The sequence below is a fragment of the Helianthus annuus genome, chromosome 8 (assembly GCF_002127325.2).
Source record: "Helianthus annuus cultivar XRQ/B chromosome 8, HanXRQr2.0-SUNRISE, whole genome shotgun sequence".
Classification (NCBI taxonomy): domain Eukaryota; kingdom Viridiplantae; phylum Streptophyta; class Magnoliopsida; order Asterales; family Asteraceae; genus Helianthus; species Helianthus annuus.
The window spans coordinates 121,335,531-121,351,384 of NC_035440.2; the positions used below are offsets into that span (position 1 = coordinate 121,335,531).

A 15,854-nucleotide genomic window follows, 5' to 3' on the forward strand; every position below is an offset into this window, starting at 1 on the left:
TTTGAAAGAAACACGGAACCGGTGTGATGTTAATTTCAAAAGGATCTTCTTTTATTAGCGAGGTTTGATCATTAGTTAACTTAACACTTACTAAGTCATTGATTTTAGCATTAGTGTTTAACTCTTTTAAAAACTTGGCATGAGGGGTTATTAAACAATGATTTTCGAAAGTAGGTGACAAGAGAATAATTTCCTCAAAATTAGACTCTTCTTGAATTTTAACATTATCGGACTCACCATTTTCGTTGTTTAACTCATGTGTCTGTTTTTCACTTTCTTGTTCTTCCATTTTTACACTTTCAACTATCTCTACGTTATTATTTTTTAACTCTTCTCTTGCGCGGGATTCCTCTTCCCTTGCGCGAGATTCTTTTATGCAACGTTCGATAGTTTTAAGTTGTTCTATTATCCTATTAGTTACTTCGGTGAGATTGAAAGAATTTGGATCCTCAAAGCTTGAATCCGGTTGTTCGATCCTTGGTTCCTCATAGTACTCATATGAAGTAGATGGTTCACACCATTGCTCTTCATTGTAAGTGTATGATGGATAAGGGTCGAAACTTTGTTCTTCATAGTACTCATATGAGGTGGGTTGTTCACGCCATGGTTCCTCATAATAAGAGTATGAAGGTGGTGGCTTATATCTTGAGTCCTCAAAGTATGAGTATGAAGGCTCATACCTTGGTTCATCAAAATATGAGTATGAGGGAGGAGGTTCATACCTTGGGTCTTCATAGGATGTGTATGAAGTTGATGGATTGTACCTGGGCTCCTCATAATGGTTGTATGAATTGGATGGTTGATACGAAGTATTATATTGAACCGAGCGTGCATTACGACAATTAGTGCAATAATTACCTCTATAATCATCCTCATCATAGGTGTAGTTGTAACCTCTTGAGTATTGATCCATAAGAATCACTCAACAGACCACAACTGAGTCTCGGGACCAGAAAACAAAAATAAGACGGAAACAGAAGCTGGACACGGCCCCGTGTTGAGTGAACACGGCCCCGTGTTCAGGGACTGTATCTGGGCGTTTTAATTAAATTAACTGGTCACGTTGAGCACGGGGGCGTGTTCAGCGAGCACGGCCCCGTGTTCAGACTCTGTATCTGGGTATCTACTCTAAAATATGCAGCACGGGGGCGTGTTCAGCGAGCACGGCCCCGTGTTCAGGCTACTGTAAATGCAAAACTAAACTAAAATGCAGAAAAATGCGCGCGTTTTGAAAAGGTTTTGAAAAACTGATTAGGCCGTCGATTTTAAGCTTTCTTAAAATCCTTGTGTCCCCGGCAGCGGCGCCAAAAACTTGATGCGTGTTAGTGTATATATGTTTTTAGATATATATTTAAGCCCTTTTTACACTTTTAGCCAAGTTTTAAATTTATAAAACACGATATTTACTAACACTAAACACACATATGGGCAAGTGCACCCATCGTGGACGTAGTATAGTGTTGGTAAGATACCGAGGTCGTCCAAGGACACAAGAGCTTTTAATACCGGTTTATCCTCAACGTCTAATCAAATCAAAAGGTTAGAAAAAAATGATTTAAACTAAGAAAAATAAAAACTAACTAAATGCTGAAAAATAAAATAAAGTAAAAACAGATAGACAAGATGAATCACTTGGATCCGACACGTGTATTAGTATAACCTTTGATTATTTTCGCACTTTTGCACTTGTTTAAGAGATTATCTTAGTTATTGTAGTAGGCCCCTCTTTTGAAGGCGACGTTACCCTCAACCCAGTAGTTTGAGTCAGCAAGGATACAATCCTAAAGGGTCGGATTATTGAAAGATAATGAATTAAGTTATTAATGCAAATTATGGTAGGCCCCGCTTTTGGCGGTGACGTTACCCTCGGCTAAGTAGTCTGAGTCAGCAGGGATACAGTCCTAAATAACCGGGTTATAGTATTAATAGTAGTTAACATATGAGGGGGTCAAAGAGTTTGGATCCCCGCCATCCAATACCTATGGGCATTGAAGGAGATCCTACTAAATTTGACCCAGGTCCCAAGCAGGACCTCTAAACGCTGAACAAGGGCAAGACCCTTACCAAACCGTTCCCTTAACCCCCGACCAGGTAGCCAACATACCTCCATATAGACCGTGGAGATATGAATGGTAAAAATCTTTTATTTTATATAGACAGTAAAATAATGCCAAGACACCACGGACAAACGATAAGGAAAGATCACCTTCAACATAAGTAACTAGTTATTAAAGTCATTAATACAAAACCAAATAAAAAGTGCAAAAGATTAAAAATAAAAAGTATTATACTAAACACTTGTCTTCACCAAGTGATGTAAGAGACTTAGGCAAACATGGCCTTGATTGTCAAGAACTCTTACGATCAATCTTGGATCCCGAGACGACTCACACACTCTACGATGGACAATGGATGATGGTGGTGGATGATGGTGTTATGGTGGTGGTGGGTGGTGGATGAGGTGTGAGAGAGGTGGTGTGCCAAGGGATGAGGGAGAATGAAACCAAGCTCCTCTATTTATAGGCTGGACAGAACGCTGGACACGGCCCCGTATCCGCTGGACACGGCCCCGTGCCCGTCTGACACTCTCTCTCTTCATTAATTGTAATTGCGAATTACAATTAATGCGCCTGCTGTACTTTCACCACGCCCCCGTGCCCGCTGGGCACGGCCCCGTGGTGAGCAATGGAAGCTTCTACTGGTTTGTCTTTTCTGCTGCTTCCTGGGCACGCCCCCGTGTTCGCTGGACACGGGGCGTGTTCAGACTCTGTTTTCTTCTCTTTGTCTTGGGAGGTGCCGTTGAGGGTCCGGGCAGTCCACTTTTGTTCCTTTTCTTGTATTTATGGTAGAATTAGTGGTCTTTTTGCTTCTTTTGTGATTTTGAGCTCATTTCATCCTGAAAATACAAAAGGAAGACAAAAACACTCTTTTTCCAACATTAGTACTTAAAAAGGGTTAGTTTTATGCCTTAATTGATGTGTTTTATATGTTGCATTTTACACACATCACGAACCCATACAAAACCTAGCAGCCTACCCAAACCTGGACCCCCTGGATCCATATTTTGATAATGACCAATACATCATAGAAATCTTAGAAAACCCTTACCCACACGAAGAACACATGTCCCAGTTTCCTGACCCAATACCAGCCCCAGCCCCACCTATGAGCACTGAGAATGTGCAAGAACTCCGAACCTTTGGTGAGGAAATTTTAGAAGGAAGTGAGAGGATGAGACAAATAGGGGAGCAACTCGTCTGGAAATAGAAAAGCGTAACATGGACTTTTGGATGAACACCTATCAGTAGTAGTAATAATATATATATATATATACATATATATATATATATATATACACACTAGTCACGTACCCGCGTGATGCGGCGGGAGTGGCAATTTGCAATAGTATAATTGTTTACCGTTAGTTTATCCGTCGTCTCGTGATATATTGTATACTACTTAAGTTAGTTTTCTTATTCGTGATATGATGACACTGGTTTTTCTGTTAGTTTATTGATTCTTTGGTGATCTTCTACAAGAAGAGTACAAAACAAGGAAGTAGATATAATTAAAAACAAGAAGAGTTCAAAACAGTCAAGTAGCTGGACAAACCAATAAAAACAAAATGTGGGGAGTCTCTTGTATCTCTTCCTGTTTTACCAATACATCCGTTCGCTTATGACTTTCTTGTATCTTCTCCTCTACTGTACCAGATTTCGACACATCAAAAAAATGTTAGACGCTTACAGGTGATTTAAAATAGTAATTAAAAGGTAATTTCTGGAAGCAAATAAGGCACAAAATCTACTAAGTTACCTTCTTTTTGATACGGATGCGATTAATTAATCACGCAACACTTCCTGGTAGACAACATTTGATGTGTAAACTCCGCGTTGTTTGAATTCTTTGGCGAGATGTACCAACACCTTCGTACTTTGTCTTGAAATCCCTCTTGATAACGCGACATAAAGTTGTCCATGTGAAAATACAGAATCCGGTAGATAAATACCAACGTTCGGAATTGTTTGACCTTGAGCTTTATTAATCGTCATGGAAAAGCTAAGTCGAATTGGAAATTGTTTTCTTTTCAGCTTGAATGGGAACATGTCATCTTCAGAAAGGGTTAGAGGGATTCTTGGCAAAAAAAACTCTTTTTCCGGCATGTTGACCGACTGCAATTTCCGCATCAATAACATTTCGCATGAAACCCTTACATATCAACCGCGTGCCATTACAAAGGCTATGTGATGGATCGATATTACGTAACAATATTATTGGGCATCCAATTTTTAAATGAAGCTTATGAGGCGCCAAACCACTAACATTTAGCGAGTTTAAGAACTCGACCGGATAGAAGTTACGCTGATCGTCTTCAGCTTCATCAAAACTGTAATAAACTTTTTCCTCCCCTTGAAAAATTTCAATCATTTGATTATTAATCTCGTCAACACTCTCATTTTTAGTGGACAATATTGCTCTAGAGATTATATAATCTGAAGAATATACATTATCTTCAATTGATGGAAAGATGGCATGGATCAATTCTTTTATAGCGTTTTCTCTGTTGTTGCACTGAATTGTCATGTCATCGGGTATGCGAATATAGTTTCCTTCGATTGGTTCTTCAGTTCCATCGCCGACTCTTAAAAGAAATTTAGAAAACCACGGATCTTTCAGCGCTCTCATATTTATGGTCAACCGCATCTTCTTAGTCAAAGACCAAAGAGGTGACATTCGTACGCTGGAGTCTACAATCTGTGCTCGAGTGCCACGTTTAATAACCGGCAACACCTGTCTGAAGTCACCTCCCATAACCATTATCTTCCCACCAAATGGGAGACTAACGCCTATAATGTCTTGGAATGTACGATCGACTGCCTCTATCGCCTGTCGTTTAGCCATCGACGCTTCATCCCATATGATTATTTTGGCAGACCGAATCAGTTTAGCGGCCCCACTCTGTTTTTTGATATTGCACATTGAATTATTTTCAAGATTAAGAGGAATCTTGAATCTTGAGTGAGCCGTTCTACCTCTTGGCATATTATTAGCCGCTGCACCTGATGAAGCTGTTGCGAGAGCAATAAGACCACGTGACCGAATTTCAGTAAGCAAGGAAATGTACAAAAATGTTTTTCCAGTTCCACCTGGGCCATCAATAAAGAGCACGCCTGGAAGATCATTATCAACATGCATCATGATCTCATCAAACACGTTTTTCTGGTCCGGATTAAGTGAATCTTTGGCACTCAAGTGTTCAGGTTCCAAAACAATCCCATACTCTTCTTGTAACTCACGATAACCTGCATCTTGTAAGTTAACATCGTCTGTTATCTTAGGAAGGTCGAATTCATTGATATTTTTACCCATGGATTGTAGCAAGACACTAATTTCAGTAAGAACCATATTTTGAACTCGTTCTATACTTTGACAGTGTAACCGATGATCTTCAGACAGTGATTCGAACTGGTCATTCCATAACTTTCGAATATCTCCAGGTTGGCAAAAAATCATTATGGTCGCAAATAACCTTCGAAGAGCATTAGGAAACTGAAACGTAGAGGCTTCTTCGAGACATTGTGATAGATATTCATCGTCTTCTATTAAGCCTAACTCAAGAGCTGCTTTTCGAAATGTCTCACACCGTTGACCATTAACTGTGCATAGATGTTCAAAAGAAGTAGGCCCTCTGACATTTGACAAAAGTAGGCGTAAGTAGTACCTTTCTCCTTCGGCTGGATTAGCGGAAACGATACGACCTCTTTGGTTTTTACGGCCACGAGGATTCCAACGGCGTGTGCTTCCATTCCACGTAAAGTGTTTTGGAAAATATTTATACAAATATACCCTTGCTGTTTCATCGATTCTATTTCTCTCAAAAAATGCTGTTAGCATGGTTCTCTTATCCATTTCCCTATCAACAATATTAGACATTAAGTCATCATCTCTAAATCTAACCATCTGATTATTTGGGAGATGAAGTTGTAAGGCTAAAACAGAAGGAGAGATTTGAGAAAGAGAGAAGGAAAAAATGCGCCACATAGCCTATGGGGGCGATATGTAGCGTGCATCTTGAAAGCTCTTTATCTCATTAACAACAACCCCTGGCTCACTTTGATCAACTTGAATAACCTGTTTGTCATGTCCTTTATAAACATATTTAAAAAGATATTTCACAGATTTTATACTTGAGCAAACTTCAACATTGATGTGGCAGTTAAACATCATCAAAAGCCTTGGATTATATGGGACCACCCATCTATTATCAAGTGTTTTTCCTCGTACATCCACTTCTATCCCGGTGTCTCTCCTTCGATACAACGGATACGAATCTTCTCCTTGTGTTGTCTGTTTATTAAATTGTCTAGGATAGTGAAAACGACAAATTTTAGGATCACCCTGCATACAAGGATTGCTTAATCGTAAATTGCCGCAAGGACCGTGAATCATGTGTTTGACAACCATCTCATGCAATTTGGGATGTCTTTGTTTGTTAGGAATTTCAGCACACACAACCTTATCATAATGGTCCGCGTTATTGATCTTGTGTTGCGGGTACATGATAAGGAGAAAATGTGCGTGAGGCAAACCACGCTTTTGAAATTCGATGACATAAACGTATGACTTAACTTCCCCAAGGATATGTTTCTTGAAGAGTTGTTCCTTAAGATCTTCTAATTTACCCCGGAACACTCTTGAAACAAGGTCTGGACGATCTTGTGCAGTTTGACCAACATGTAAATTATCACATATCTCAGGCCACTTAGGATTACACGTCATTGTAAGGAATATATCAGGCTTGCCCTCGTCTTGAACTAAAGTCATCGCATCTAGAAACCGACGTCGCATGTCGCGAGGCCCTCCGATGAAAGATGCAGGCAACACAATTCTTTTCCCGACTCTGTTTGCATGAACCTCACCAGCATTGACGCAATCCACAAGACCTTGGTACAAATCGGCCCGTATCTTAGCCTGGTTTCTCTCACAAAATTCTAAGCGTGACGTCTCAATTTTTATGTAAACATCTACCGCAAACTGTTGTAGCAGTCTACCACCGAACAGAAGCACGTTTTCGGTAGATCGAATCTGGAACTTGTAACTGTAGTACTCTCGCATAGCCACGGTTGTTCTACCACTTCGTGTGTTAGCCTCTGAACGATGAAGATGTTTTAAAAACAAACAGTTAATAAAAATAAGACGCATTACGGTATTTTTATGATCTTCACTTAAAAAGGATAATAAATTGTTGGTACCTTCCATTCCTCCTTCGATGTTGTCATTGTTGCGAACCTCATTTATTGATACTCCGTGACGTAGTATGTTTGCATGCCAACCCGACTCACCATTAGGAAAAAATAGAGGATACGACAATGGATCGTAACAACTGAACTACGGCTGAATAGTTTGGCTATATTCAGACCTACCATACACAACAATACTTCGTTTATACGAAGTGATATTGTCATTACCTTCTACCCAAATACCAGCAACCTATATAATCGTGAACTATAAGTAAGTAAAATAAGCAATACTATTAAATAATTTTAATTAATATAATATATTTTATATACCTCCGATGTCATTGGTCGGTTGTACACCCTTTGGTCAAGTTCAACCAAAGCATTCAAAGTGACTCTATAGTTGTCCAGAGGTCCTAGTTCTGCAAGTCTTCTAAATGTATCGACATATGGGTTTGTAGAAAGAACGCGTGTCAAAATCTGAGTAATATGACGATCAAGATTTGGCCATTGGAGTCTGAGATCTAACTCGGCATCAGGATCATAAAAATACAACTGCAGGTACCTAGGGGTTCCATCCCTCGGAACTAATTGGTCGATTTTGTGATATATTCCTCTATGTGCATGAAAAGTATATACACCGTCTCTCATATTGTTCAATGTATCATCCAACGTCACTCCCATTGAGGCAAAAGAAAAATTCGTGTTATAAGCACGAATGTTTTGCCTAAAAATATTTCCAATTTCATCTTGCGATGTGAAAAGTCGGTGCAATTCCTTTGGAATTTCTGAATTTGCTAACACAGTTTTCCCACTCATACAACAAAAGGTATCAAATTCAAATTGAAAACGTTTTGCTCCACAATCAGGACATGCACCACGTTCTTTTAAAACACGATGTTCTCTAGGTAAACGATCGTAAACAAAGTTATATGGATCATCTTCTACATTCTCATTTTGGAAGGAAGGTTGATCAACTACTTCAGAAAATTGAGATAAAAGTGTACGTGGTTGAATTCGAACACCTAAAAAATTCGTTGTCTTAAGTAATGTAGTTTAAAGATATCAAATTCAATAAAGAAATCAATGTTAAATAAATAGAAACCTCGTGATGTTCTGGTAGTGACTTCATCAACTACATTGGGGAATGTGGTTGTCGGCGTAACATCATTGGTCGGGGTTGATGTAATTTGACTACCGTTTGAAATATGCATTCCATTGTACTCCTTACGTCTCACGGTAGAAATACTTGACGCGTTCACGTTTGTTATTTGGGTAAATTGAGTAATATTAGTCTGTAAACTTCTTAACGGTGTCCTTTCTGCTGATCTATTACTCATTAAAGATAGTGATGAAGCACTTTGGGAGACCTCACCACTCCCAAATTTCGGGACTTTGTTATTTTCTTTGCGTGCAGCATAATATCTTTTGTTATACCCTTTTCGTTTTTCAGCTTTAGTAGATGTACTCGAGCTAGAAGCTTGATTAAGATGGTTTGGTTGTCCATTAGTCATTGTAAATTGTTAAAGTGTCAAATACCTTGCAAATTAAATAAAAGATAGTTATCATAGATGATGAAATTCTGAAATTATTACAAGATTAGTACACGACACTTAAACAAAATAACATCATTACCAGAAATAGAAAACAAAAATTCTTAAAACATTGAATACATAATGATAACATTAAGTGAAAGCCAAACTAAATACTTGGTGAAACGACGGTCTCCACAAACACCGCACCCTTATAACCACGAAACCAAGTAACTGGATAAAGAATTTCGAAGGGCTTCGTATCCATTTCAATAGTAAAAAGCTTCCCTAATTTAGTCATCACAAACCAATTACCATTCGTCACGTAATGTGTTATATCGCCCCACAATGACAATGATATTGGGGGGATCAGAGGACACGATAAGACCTTAATCCAGTAATCCTCTTTTAACGTCCACAGGTCAATTGTTATCTCAAACCAGCCAGTCGTGGCAAACATGTGAAGCTCATTTTTTACATTCACTAAAACACCTTGAACAAATCCCGTAGATGGAACAGGTGGAAAGCTTATCTCCTTGAACTGCTCTGAATTAATATCAAAACAAATCACCACATTTGTACCTCCAACCCAACATTCACAAAGAGTGAAATACAGAGTACCACCACAAAATGTGCCTGGTGACCAATAGAAATTGGGGCTAAGGTACTCTTGTCTTGTTAAGAAAGGAATATTTCTCCAAAAGTTTAATTCTCTAGAATAAACATAGCTTTCATATACACCCCACCTACGCTTGATATGCAAGACCTTGTAATCATCGGCATCATCAGCATACAAACCAACGGCATCAAGATTATTTATATAGATTCCAAGAGAATCAGGTGTTGACAAATGCTTGAAAGCAGTAGTTGTTGGATTCCAAAGAAGCAACTCGTTTGTATGATTCAAGCAAACACACAACAATCCATTCAAATGTGAAAGTATTGACACATCATTATTTTGGTGGTCGAATGGTAATGTAACTATTGACCTTGGCCCATAATCATAGGATTGAAAGATGATCGGATGAACAGAGCATGTTAGGTCGTCAATTAAGAGAACTCTCTGGTTAGATGAAACTAATGAGCGAGAACAATGTACCCTTATGAAATCTTGAGTTGACAGCAACGCATACCATTCCTTACAAACACTCCTAGAACGTCCTACGACCTTTGCTGGCACCCTCGTTAATATCTCAAATATTGTTTCAATAGGAAGGTCAGCCATGGTGATACCTTCGTTTAAGATAAATAATAACTTTTTAGTTGTCCAACCTATCTAAATTATAGTTTGGTGAAAAATAGGTGTAACCATTACTTTTAAATCAAGTAATATAACATACTTGTTACAACATAATATAATATTAAACAAACTAAAGTATACTTCTACAAGTAGGAAATAAACATAAAGGCAGTTAACCAAAAGCAAATCACATAACACCATCATGGATTTTAATATTCAACAACTAAAGATATAAAAACACCCAATGTTTCTATCATGAACAGGGACTTAAGTATAGATCCATAATTTAAATATCTCGTGCCTCGAGCATATCTGGGTCGTACGTAATCCTACTCAGTTCTGTAGACTTCAAAATATTAACTGAAAAAAATAAAAAACAACTTTTATTAAATTACATGACCCATTAAATGTAACTAATTTTTTAGAAAGTTGATGTTTAAAGCATAACGTACTATCCGGTAGGTGAACCAACTTGACACGTGATACATATATGATAGACTTTCGTTGCACCGCTCGAATGGTACATATAACATAGGAAGGCTTCAGGGCGGACAAAAACATTTGTATTGTATGACCACTGTACACAACAATTTTAGGTTAAAGTTCTTTTAAAATTAGTTTTTTGTTACATACGGTGTAAATATTATGTCTCTAATATGTTAATAAATAATAACTTACGTCTTATCTCGAAGAGAAAGTTCGAAACAACAACGATCCCGTTTACCTTCTATTATCCTCCCAACCACATCTACAATGAAATCAACCAAATTGTATACACCATATCTAATATATAAATATATAACCTTTTATATTTTTAATTAAAAAATAAAGAATGGGATTTTATATGTACCAACAATAAGTTTTTTAGGTCTTCTGTCATGCTTCAATTTCATAATGGAAGGCACCAACGGATATATACAAGCACCTCTTGGAATCGTAAGCTCCAGTGATAAAAGCTTCGTATATTCATTGATGATAATTTTTTTCTCCGAACAGACTAAGAGGTAATTATGGTACTTTGGGTACTCATGATAGTGGAGATTCTCAATTTGGAAATTATTCAACAAAAAAAAGCCACCCACCAATGTAGCGTCATTATATAGGTGTATCAAATGTTGTGGAACGATCGCAACAATTTTTTGTCTCTAAAAAAAGAACACATTTAGTGGTGAAAAAACATTCACTCGTATAACATATAGCAAAATAAAATAATGTTCTTACGTTTTGATCAAGAAAAATGACCACTAATCTCTTTCCCTCGACGTCATGCCAAATAAGTTCGACCATAACAAAGGTTAGATTATACCAAGCTCTATCATTTCTCAATGATGAAAATTCGTCGACCGTACAGTGACCAGACATATCCTATTAATGTTCAATGTTAGTCAAAGAAAAAATAAAAATTACATATATTTAAATTTATATCTGTTTGATTTTTAAGGTCAAGTAGATAAGAGAGGGAGCCAACTAAAATTAAAGTAATACATGATTAAAATTTAAATAACCTTAAAATTAAAAAGTTATATTAATACATAATTAAAACCGAAGCATCTAGATAAATAAAATTCAAACTAATACAAAACAAAAATACATTGAAATAAAAATAACTAACACATAATAGAACATTTAGTAAATCACATTAAATATTACTCAAAAACAAAACACCAAATCATAGGAGAATCAATCATTATCATCGTCGTTTCGGTGGATGCATTCATCAATAACGTTTTTTTAAGGTTCCCAAATCATTTCTTCATCCAAGGGTGGTTCGTATTCCGCTCCAGGATCGGTTTCGTACCCTTCAGCCCAGTTCGGTACTCCTTGTGTTTGATGGGGGTTTTCCACATGAGGGGGGTTTGAAGATGGTGGATGGTTTGGCACCGTAGGAGTGTTTGCCAATGGACGATAATGCCCCTCCCCAATATGTAGTGCCCCAAATTGTAGTTGAGCAAAGGTATAGTCATACGCCCAAATCAACTCTTCATCCGTCCAGGTATTTGGATCATTATCTTGAGGGATTGTGACGGGAGGTGGGTTTGTGACGGGAGGTGGGTTTGTAACGGGAGGTGGGTTTGTTACGGAAGGTGGGGTTGTCACTGGAAAAGGGTTTGATCGTCCATGACTTGAAGGCCCTTGTGGTACAATTGGAATTGGATAACCACCACCCATACCTCTCAATTGATATGTGTTTGGAATGAATTGTAAACTGAAAAATACAATTTTGATTGGATATAAAGATCAATTTTTAAGCAAATAAAAATAGTTTAAATACAATTTTATAAATACAAAGTTATGATATTCTGTTTATCATTGTGTTTTTTAATTGTATTCTTTAATTAAGTTATTACAGTTTTTTTTTCATTTTTAACTAACTTATTATAGCTTTTTTTTAATTAAAATGGATGTATGTTAACAAACTCATTATAGCAACAGTAAGCTTAGTAACTAAGCTAAGTAATGAATAAATTGGAGGGAAAACATTTTAGAGTTTTTGCCCAAAAGAGTGTTGGTGGAAATAATATTTACCAAATTGGTGTTTTAGTTGTAAAATTCAAGGAAAGTCTCACTTAATATTTCTCACTCCTAATATTATTGGATAAATTTAACTCACTAAAATTATCATTGCATTTAGTTAGTTTTTTTAATAGAAGAAAATTGTTATATACAAACGTTATTTTTCCTCTTATTGATTTAATTAGTTTTTTAATAGAAGAAAATTGTTATATACAAACGTTATTTTTCCTCTTGTCAGTTTCTCATAGAATTCAAATTATTATGATCACCGTGACCACAAAGTATCGTACTTTAATTTGGACTTAACAATGTTATTTTGTATTATGTGTATAAAAATAATGACGAACAGCATATCAAAATTATATATTTAAAATTTCATATAATTGATACAAGAAAATTACCCTTATTATCTGTATAAAAACAATGACAAACAACATATCAAAATTATATATTTAAAATTTCATTTTGTAAAATTACTTTCATAGGTTTTTTTATAGTTTTTACATTGTTTTATTGATACCCGAATTCGATTTGGTTATCCGAATTTAGTTCAGTTTAGATTTCGACATTTCGAGTCTAATTCAAGAATGAACACCTCTAATTTACTACATAGATAATTTTTGTTTACATTTGAAAATAAAAAAAAAATTCTAAAGAATTGTTCGAGAAAAATAACAAATAAAAAAAATATAATACGTTGGTTGGAAAAAAATATATAGGTTGATAATCCAAACCAAAGTCTGAGTTGCGAATTTAGTTTTTGAATTAATCCTAACATGTGAATGTTGAATTGACATGATTATTTAAAATCAAATTATAAATTTTATTTTATTATATATATACACAGGAATAAATTTATTTATATATATTTTCCCCTGTTTTTGATAAATATATACGTAGTAAAAATAACATTGTTTTTTTTTTTCAATTTTGAGGTCACGATTAACAGAAAATATTTGAGGTGAAATGTTGAGAATGATAATTGATATGGAAAAAATAACGTATTTGCATGTTATCGTGTTTTTCTTTTAATCTTATCCCTAAACAAATAAACTTAATAATAAATATATAGACTAAGTTTTAATTACGCTCGCACTCAAAGTCGGGTCACACTTATCCACCGTTGATTTACATTTTGAAATTCAAAATCCATTCTTTTTGTTATTGTTTGCCAACTATTTACTTTGAAATTGGTCAATTTTATCTGCTGTGTTACCATTTATACTTTGAAATTGGTCAATTTTATCTGCTGTGTTACCAAGGCGTTTATAGGATGAATGTTCATATTAGGCACAATTTTGCAAATTTAAACATAGCCTCATAAAACCACAACACACAGATTACATATTTTGCAATAGAAATTATCAACAGAAAAGTAAATGAATTTTCTAATTAAAATCAAAATGTGGATTCAACAACAGAAAAACTTGATTAAATTAAAAACAGGTAAAGGTATGAATAATTGAAACAATAGTTGCATTTAAGCACATGATTCAAGACAAATAAAAATTACTACTCTAAAATATGGAAAAGGGTTCAATGGTAAAAATACATATTATCAATTACTATTCAGTGCCCATTTTACTTTTGTGCTCTTCAAATTTAAATTCAGCCACACATATATATGTTTCAGTCACATACATATGCAAAATCTAAAACCAATTTGATGGGTATTAAAGTGATATAAGAGCCATGCGATATCAAACTGTAAAAATCTTACGCAATATCATTATGCATATGCAGATTCAAAAAGAAAATAAGAATAAGAAGAGTATTGGTACATAATTTATAAATGTAACCCCATTTGCGATTTAAGAAGTGAGAAATTGATAAACATGGAAACAGAATATAAGTGAATTGATTTAATAGAAATAAAATTGTTACATATGGTGACGAACGGGATGAATGGATTGACGGAACTGTAACCGTAATTGCAATTCAATCGATTCAACTAAGAAACTGATTAAAAAATTGAGAAATACTTACCACAATGCAGGACCGAGATGTTAAAAAAAAGAGAAATAATGCAAGAATCAAAATGTATAGAGGCGAGAAACAATGCAAGACCCAGACGAAAGTAGTGTCCTAAAATAAAAGTAAATCACAATTTGTTAAGAATACAATGGTAACAGAAAGTGAGCTTTAAAAGTAACCGTGAGTTAAACTGAAACTAACTTACAATTAGACAGTTGAATTGATTTTCTGAATGTTGTTCTTTCTATGCATCCGCAAGCACACTGAAGATGGGGGTTTAGTGTTTGAAGAAAGTTGGATGGAGTGTATGAAAGTGTGTAGTGTTGTAGACTATATATAATGTTAAGATAGTCAAATGTAGAAAATGTAGAGTTCCAATGACAAAAGTAGATGTTGACTATTAATGTGTATGGTTTCAAAGCAAAAAGCAGATGTCCTTTCGGAGCTGATGCCTGTTGTTCACTGTTGGCTCCTGTTCAACTGTTCAAACAACTCTTTTCTCCCTGTTGAAACAACTCTTGTCAGTTGGTATATTGTTTAATATTACCACTTGTAAATACAACCACAAATAGCCAAAAAGGAACCACCCTCCTTTTTGAAACCAGATATCAATTTACCAAAAATAATAAATACATAGAAAGTGCAAAAATGAAAAAAATAAAAATTGACCAAAAAATAAAAGATTCAAAACATAGTGCTAGTCCCATAACCTGGATGACAAAACCATTGAGCCGCACACACATTTTATATTTAAAACAAAATTCCACGCTTATATCAGTTGATGTCATATTCAGAAAAAAAGGGTAGATGACCCATGTGAGAAGTGAAAAGTGGAGTTGAAATAGCAAAGAATAACCACTAAAGAGTAGGAAAGACAACTTAACCACAGATCTATAAAGAATCATATGGCAAGTTGGGTGAAAAACGCCAAGATGACAAATTACTATAAAACCCAAGTTAGCATAACATGCAAGTTGTAAAAGCAAAGAGTATGTACTATGTAGACACATACCTTGGTCCACCAAAGACTCAGCATACTTGGTCAGCTGCGTCACAAGCACAGCCGACTTGGGCTCATAGCTCGACGCCTTTGCATAGATTGCGCTCAACCCATCACCAGACGGCACAAAGAAGGCACCATTCACCATTATCATTATGTCACCGTCTGTTCTCCCGTTCCAACCCGACCAATTTTCCCCAAACACGCGTCCACTCGTTTAGTTACCTATTCACGCGTATAAAACAAATTAATAATGTGTCTGTCCACATCAACAACAAGAAGAAATCTACCATATCTCAACTGAAAACGCGATAACAAGAAACCATAAGGAGAGATACCTCTTTAGAATCAACATT

At 35.8% G+C, this 15,854-nt stretch overlaps 4 protein-coding genes and 1 long non-coding RNA gene across 5 annotated transcripts; all 5 read right to left on the bottom strand.

Moving 5' to 3' along the window:
• Positions 1–4,113: 4,113 nt before the first annotated feature.
• On the bottom strand, positions 4,114–5,961 carry LOC110870558 (ATP-dependent DNA helicase PIF1-like). Its single transcript, XM_022119739.1, has one exon. It carries the CDS (start codon positions 5,959–5,961, stop codon positions 4,114–4,116), a length of 1,848 nt encoding a protein of 615 aa, XP_021975431.1.
• Positions 5,962–6,045: 84 nt separating this feature from the next.
• LOC110870559 lies at positions 6,046–8,752 on the bottom strand. The gene is made up of 4 exons (XM_022119740.1): positions 8,344–8,752; positions 7,572–8,263; positions 7,425–7,491; positions 6,046–7,151 (listed from the first exon to the last, which is right to left on the bottom strand). The coding sequence occupies exons 1-4, from the start codon at positions 8,750–8,752 to the stop codon at positions 6,046–6,048; spliced, it is 2,274 nt and encodes a 757-aa protein (XP_021975432.1).
• Positions 8,753–8,939: 187 nt separating this feature from the next.
• Positions 8,940–9,995, bottom strand: LOC110870560 (putative F-box protein At3g24700). Its single transcript, XM_022119741.1, has one exon. It carries the CDS (start codon positions 9,993–9,995, stop codon positions 8,940–8,942), a length of 1,056 nt encoding a protein of 351 aa, XP_021975433.1.
• Positions 9,996–11,741: 1,746 nt separating this feature from the next.
• LOC110870561 (classical arabinogalactan protein 9-like) lies at positions 11,742–12,179 on the bottom strand. Its single transcript, XM_022119743.1, has one exon. It carries the CDS (start codon positions 12,177–12,179, stop codon positions 11,742–11,744), a length of 438 nt encoding a protein of 145 aa, XP_021975435.1.
• Positions 12,180–14,372: 2,193 nt separating this feature from the next.
• LOC118480859 lies at positions 14,373–15,555 on the bottom strand. The gene is made up of 3 exons (XR_004863898.1): positions 15,511–15,555; positions 14,704–15,001; positions 14,373–14,609 (listed from the first exon to the last, which is right to left on the bottom strand). It is a non-coding gene; the product is annotated as an uncharacterized LOC118480859 (long non-coding RNA).
• Between the last annotated feature and the right edge of the window lie 299 nt (positions 15,556–15,854).

Bases quoted from the DNA above. Each gene is read 5' to 3' on its own strand.
- LOC110870560 (XM_022119741.1), bottom strand. From the start codon at position 9,995: ATGGCTGACCTTCCTATTGAAACAATATTTGAGATATTAACGAGGGTG.
- LOC110870559 (XM_022119740.1), bottom strand. From the start codon at position 8,752: ATGACTAATGGACAACCAAACCATCTTAATCAAGCTTCTAGCTCGAGT. The intron at 8,264-8,343 runs GTTTCTATTTAT...CGAATTTTTTAG, and splicing joins CACTACCAGAACATCACGAG to GTGTTCGAATTCAACCACGT. The intron at 7,492-7,571 runs GTATATAAAATA...ACGATTATATAG, and splicing joins ACCGACCAATGACATCGGAG to GTTGCTGGTATTTGGGTAGA.
- LOC110870558 (XM_022119739.1), bottom strand. From the start codon at position 5,961: ATGGTTAGATTTAGAGATGATGACTTAATGTCTAATATTGTTGATAGG.
- LOC110870561 (XM_022119743.1), bottom strand. From the start codon at position 12,179: ATGGGTGGTGGTTATCCAATTCCAATTGTACCACAAGGGCCTTCAAGT.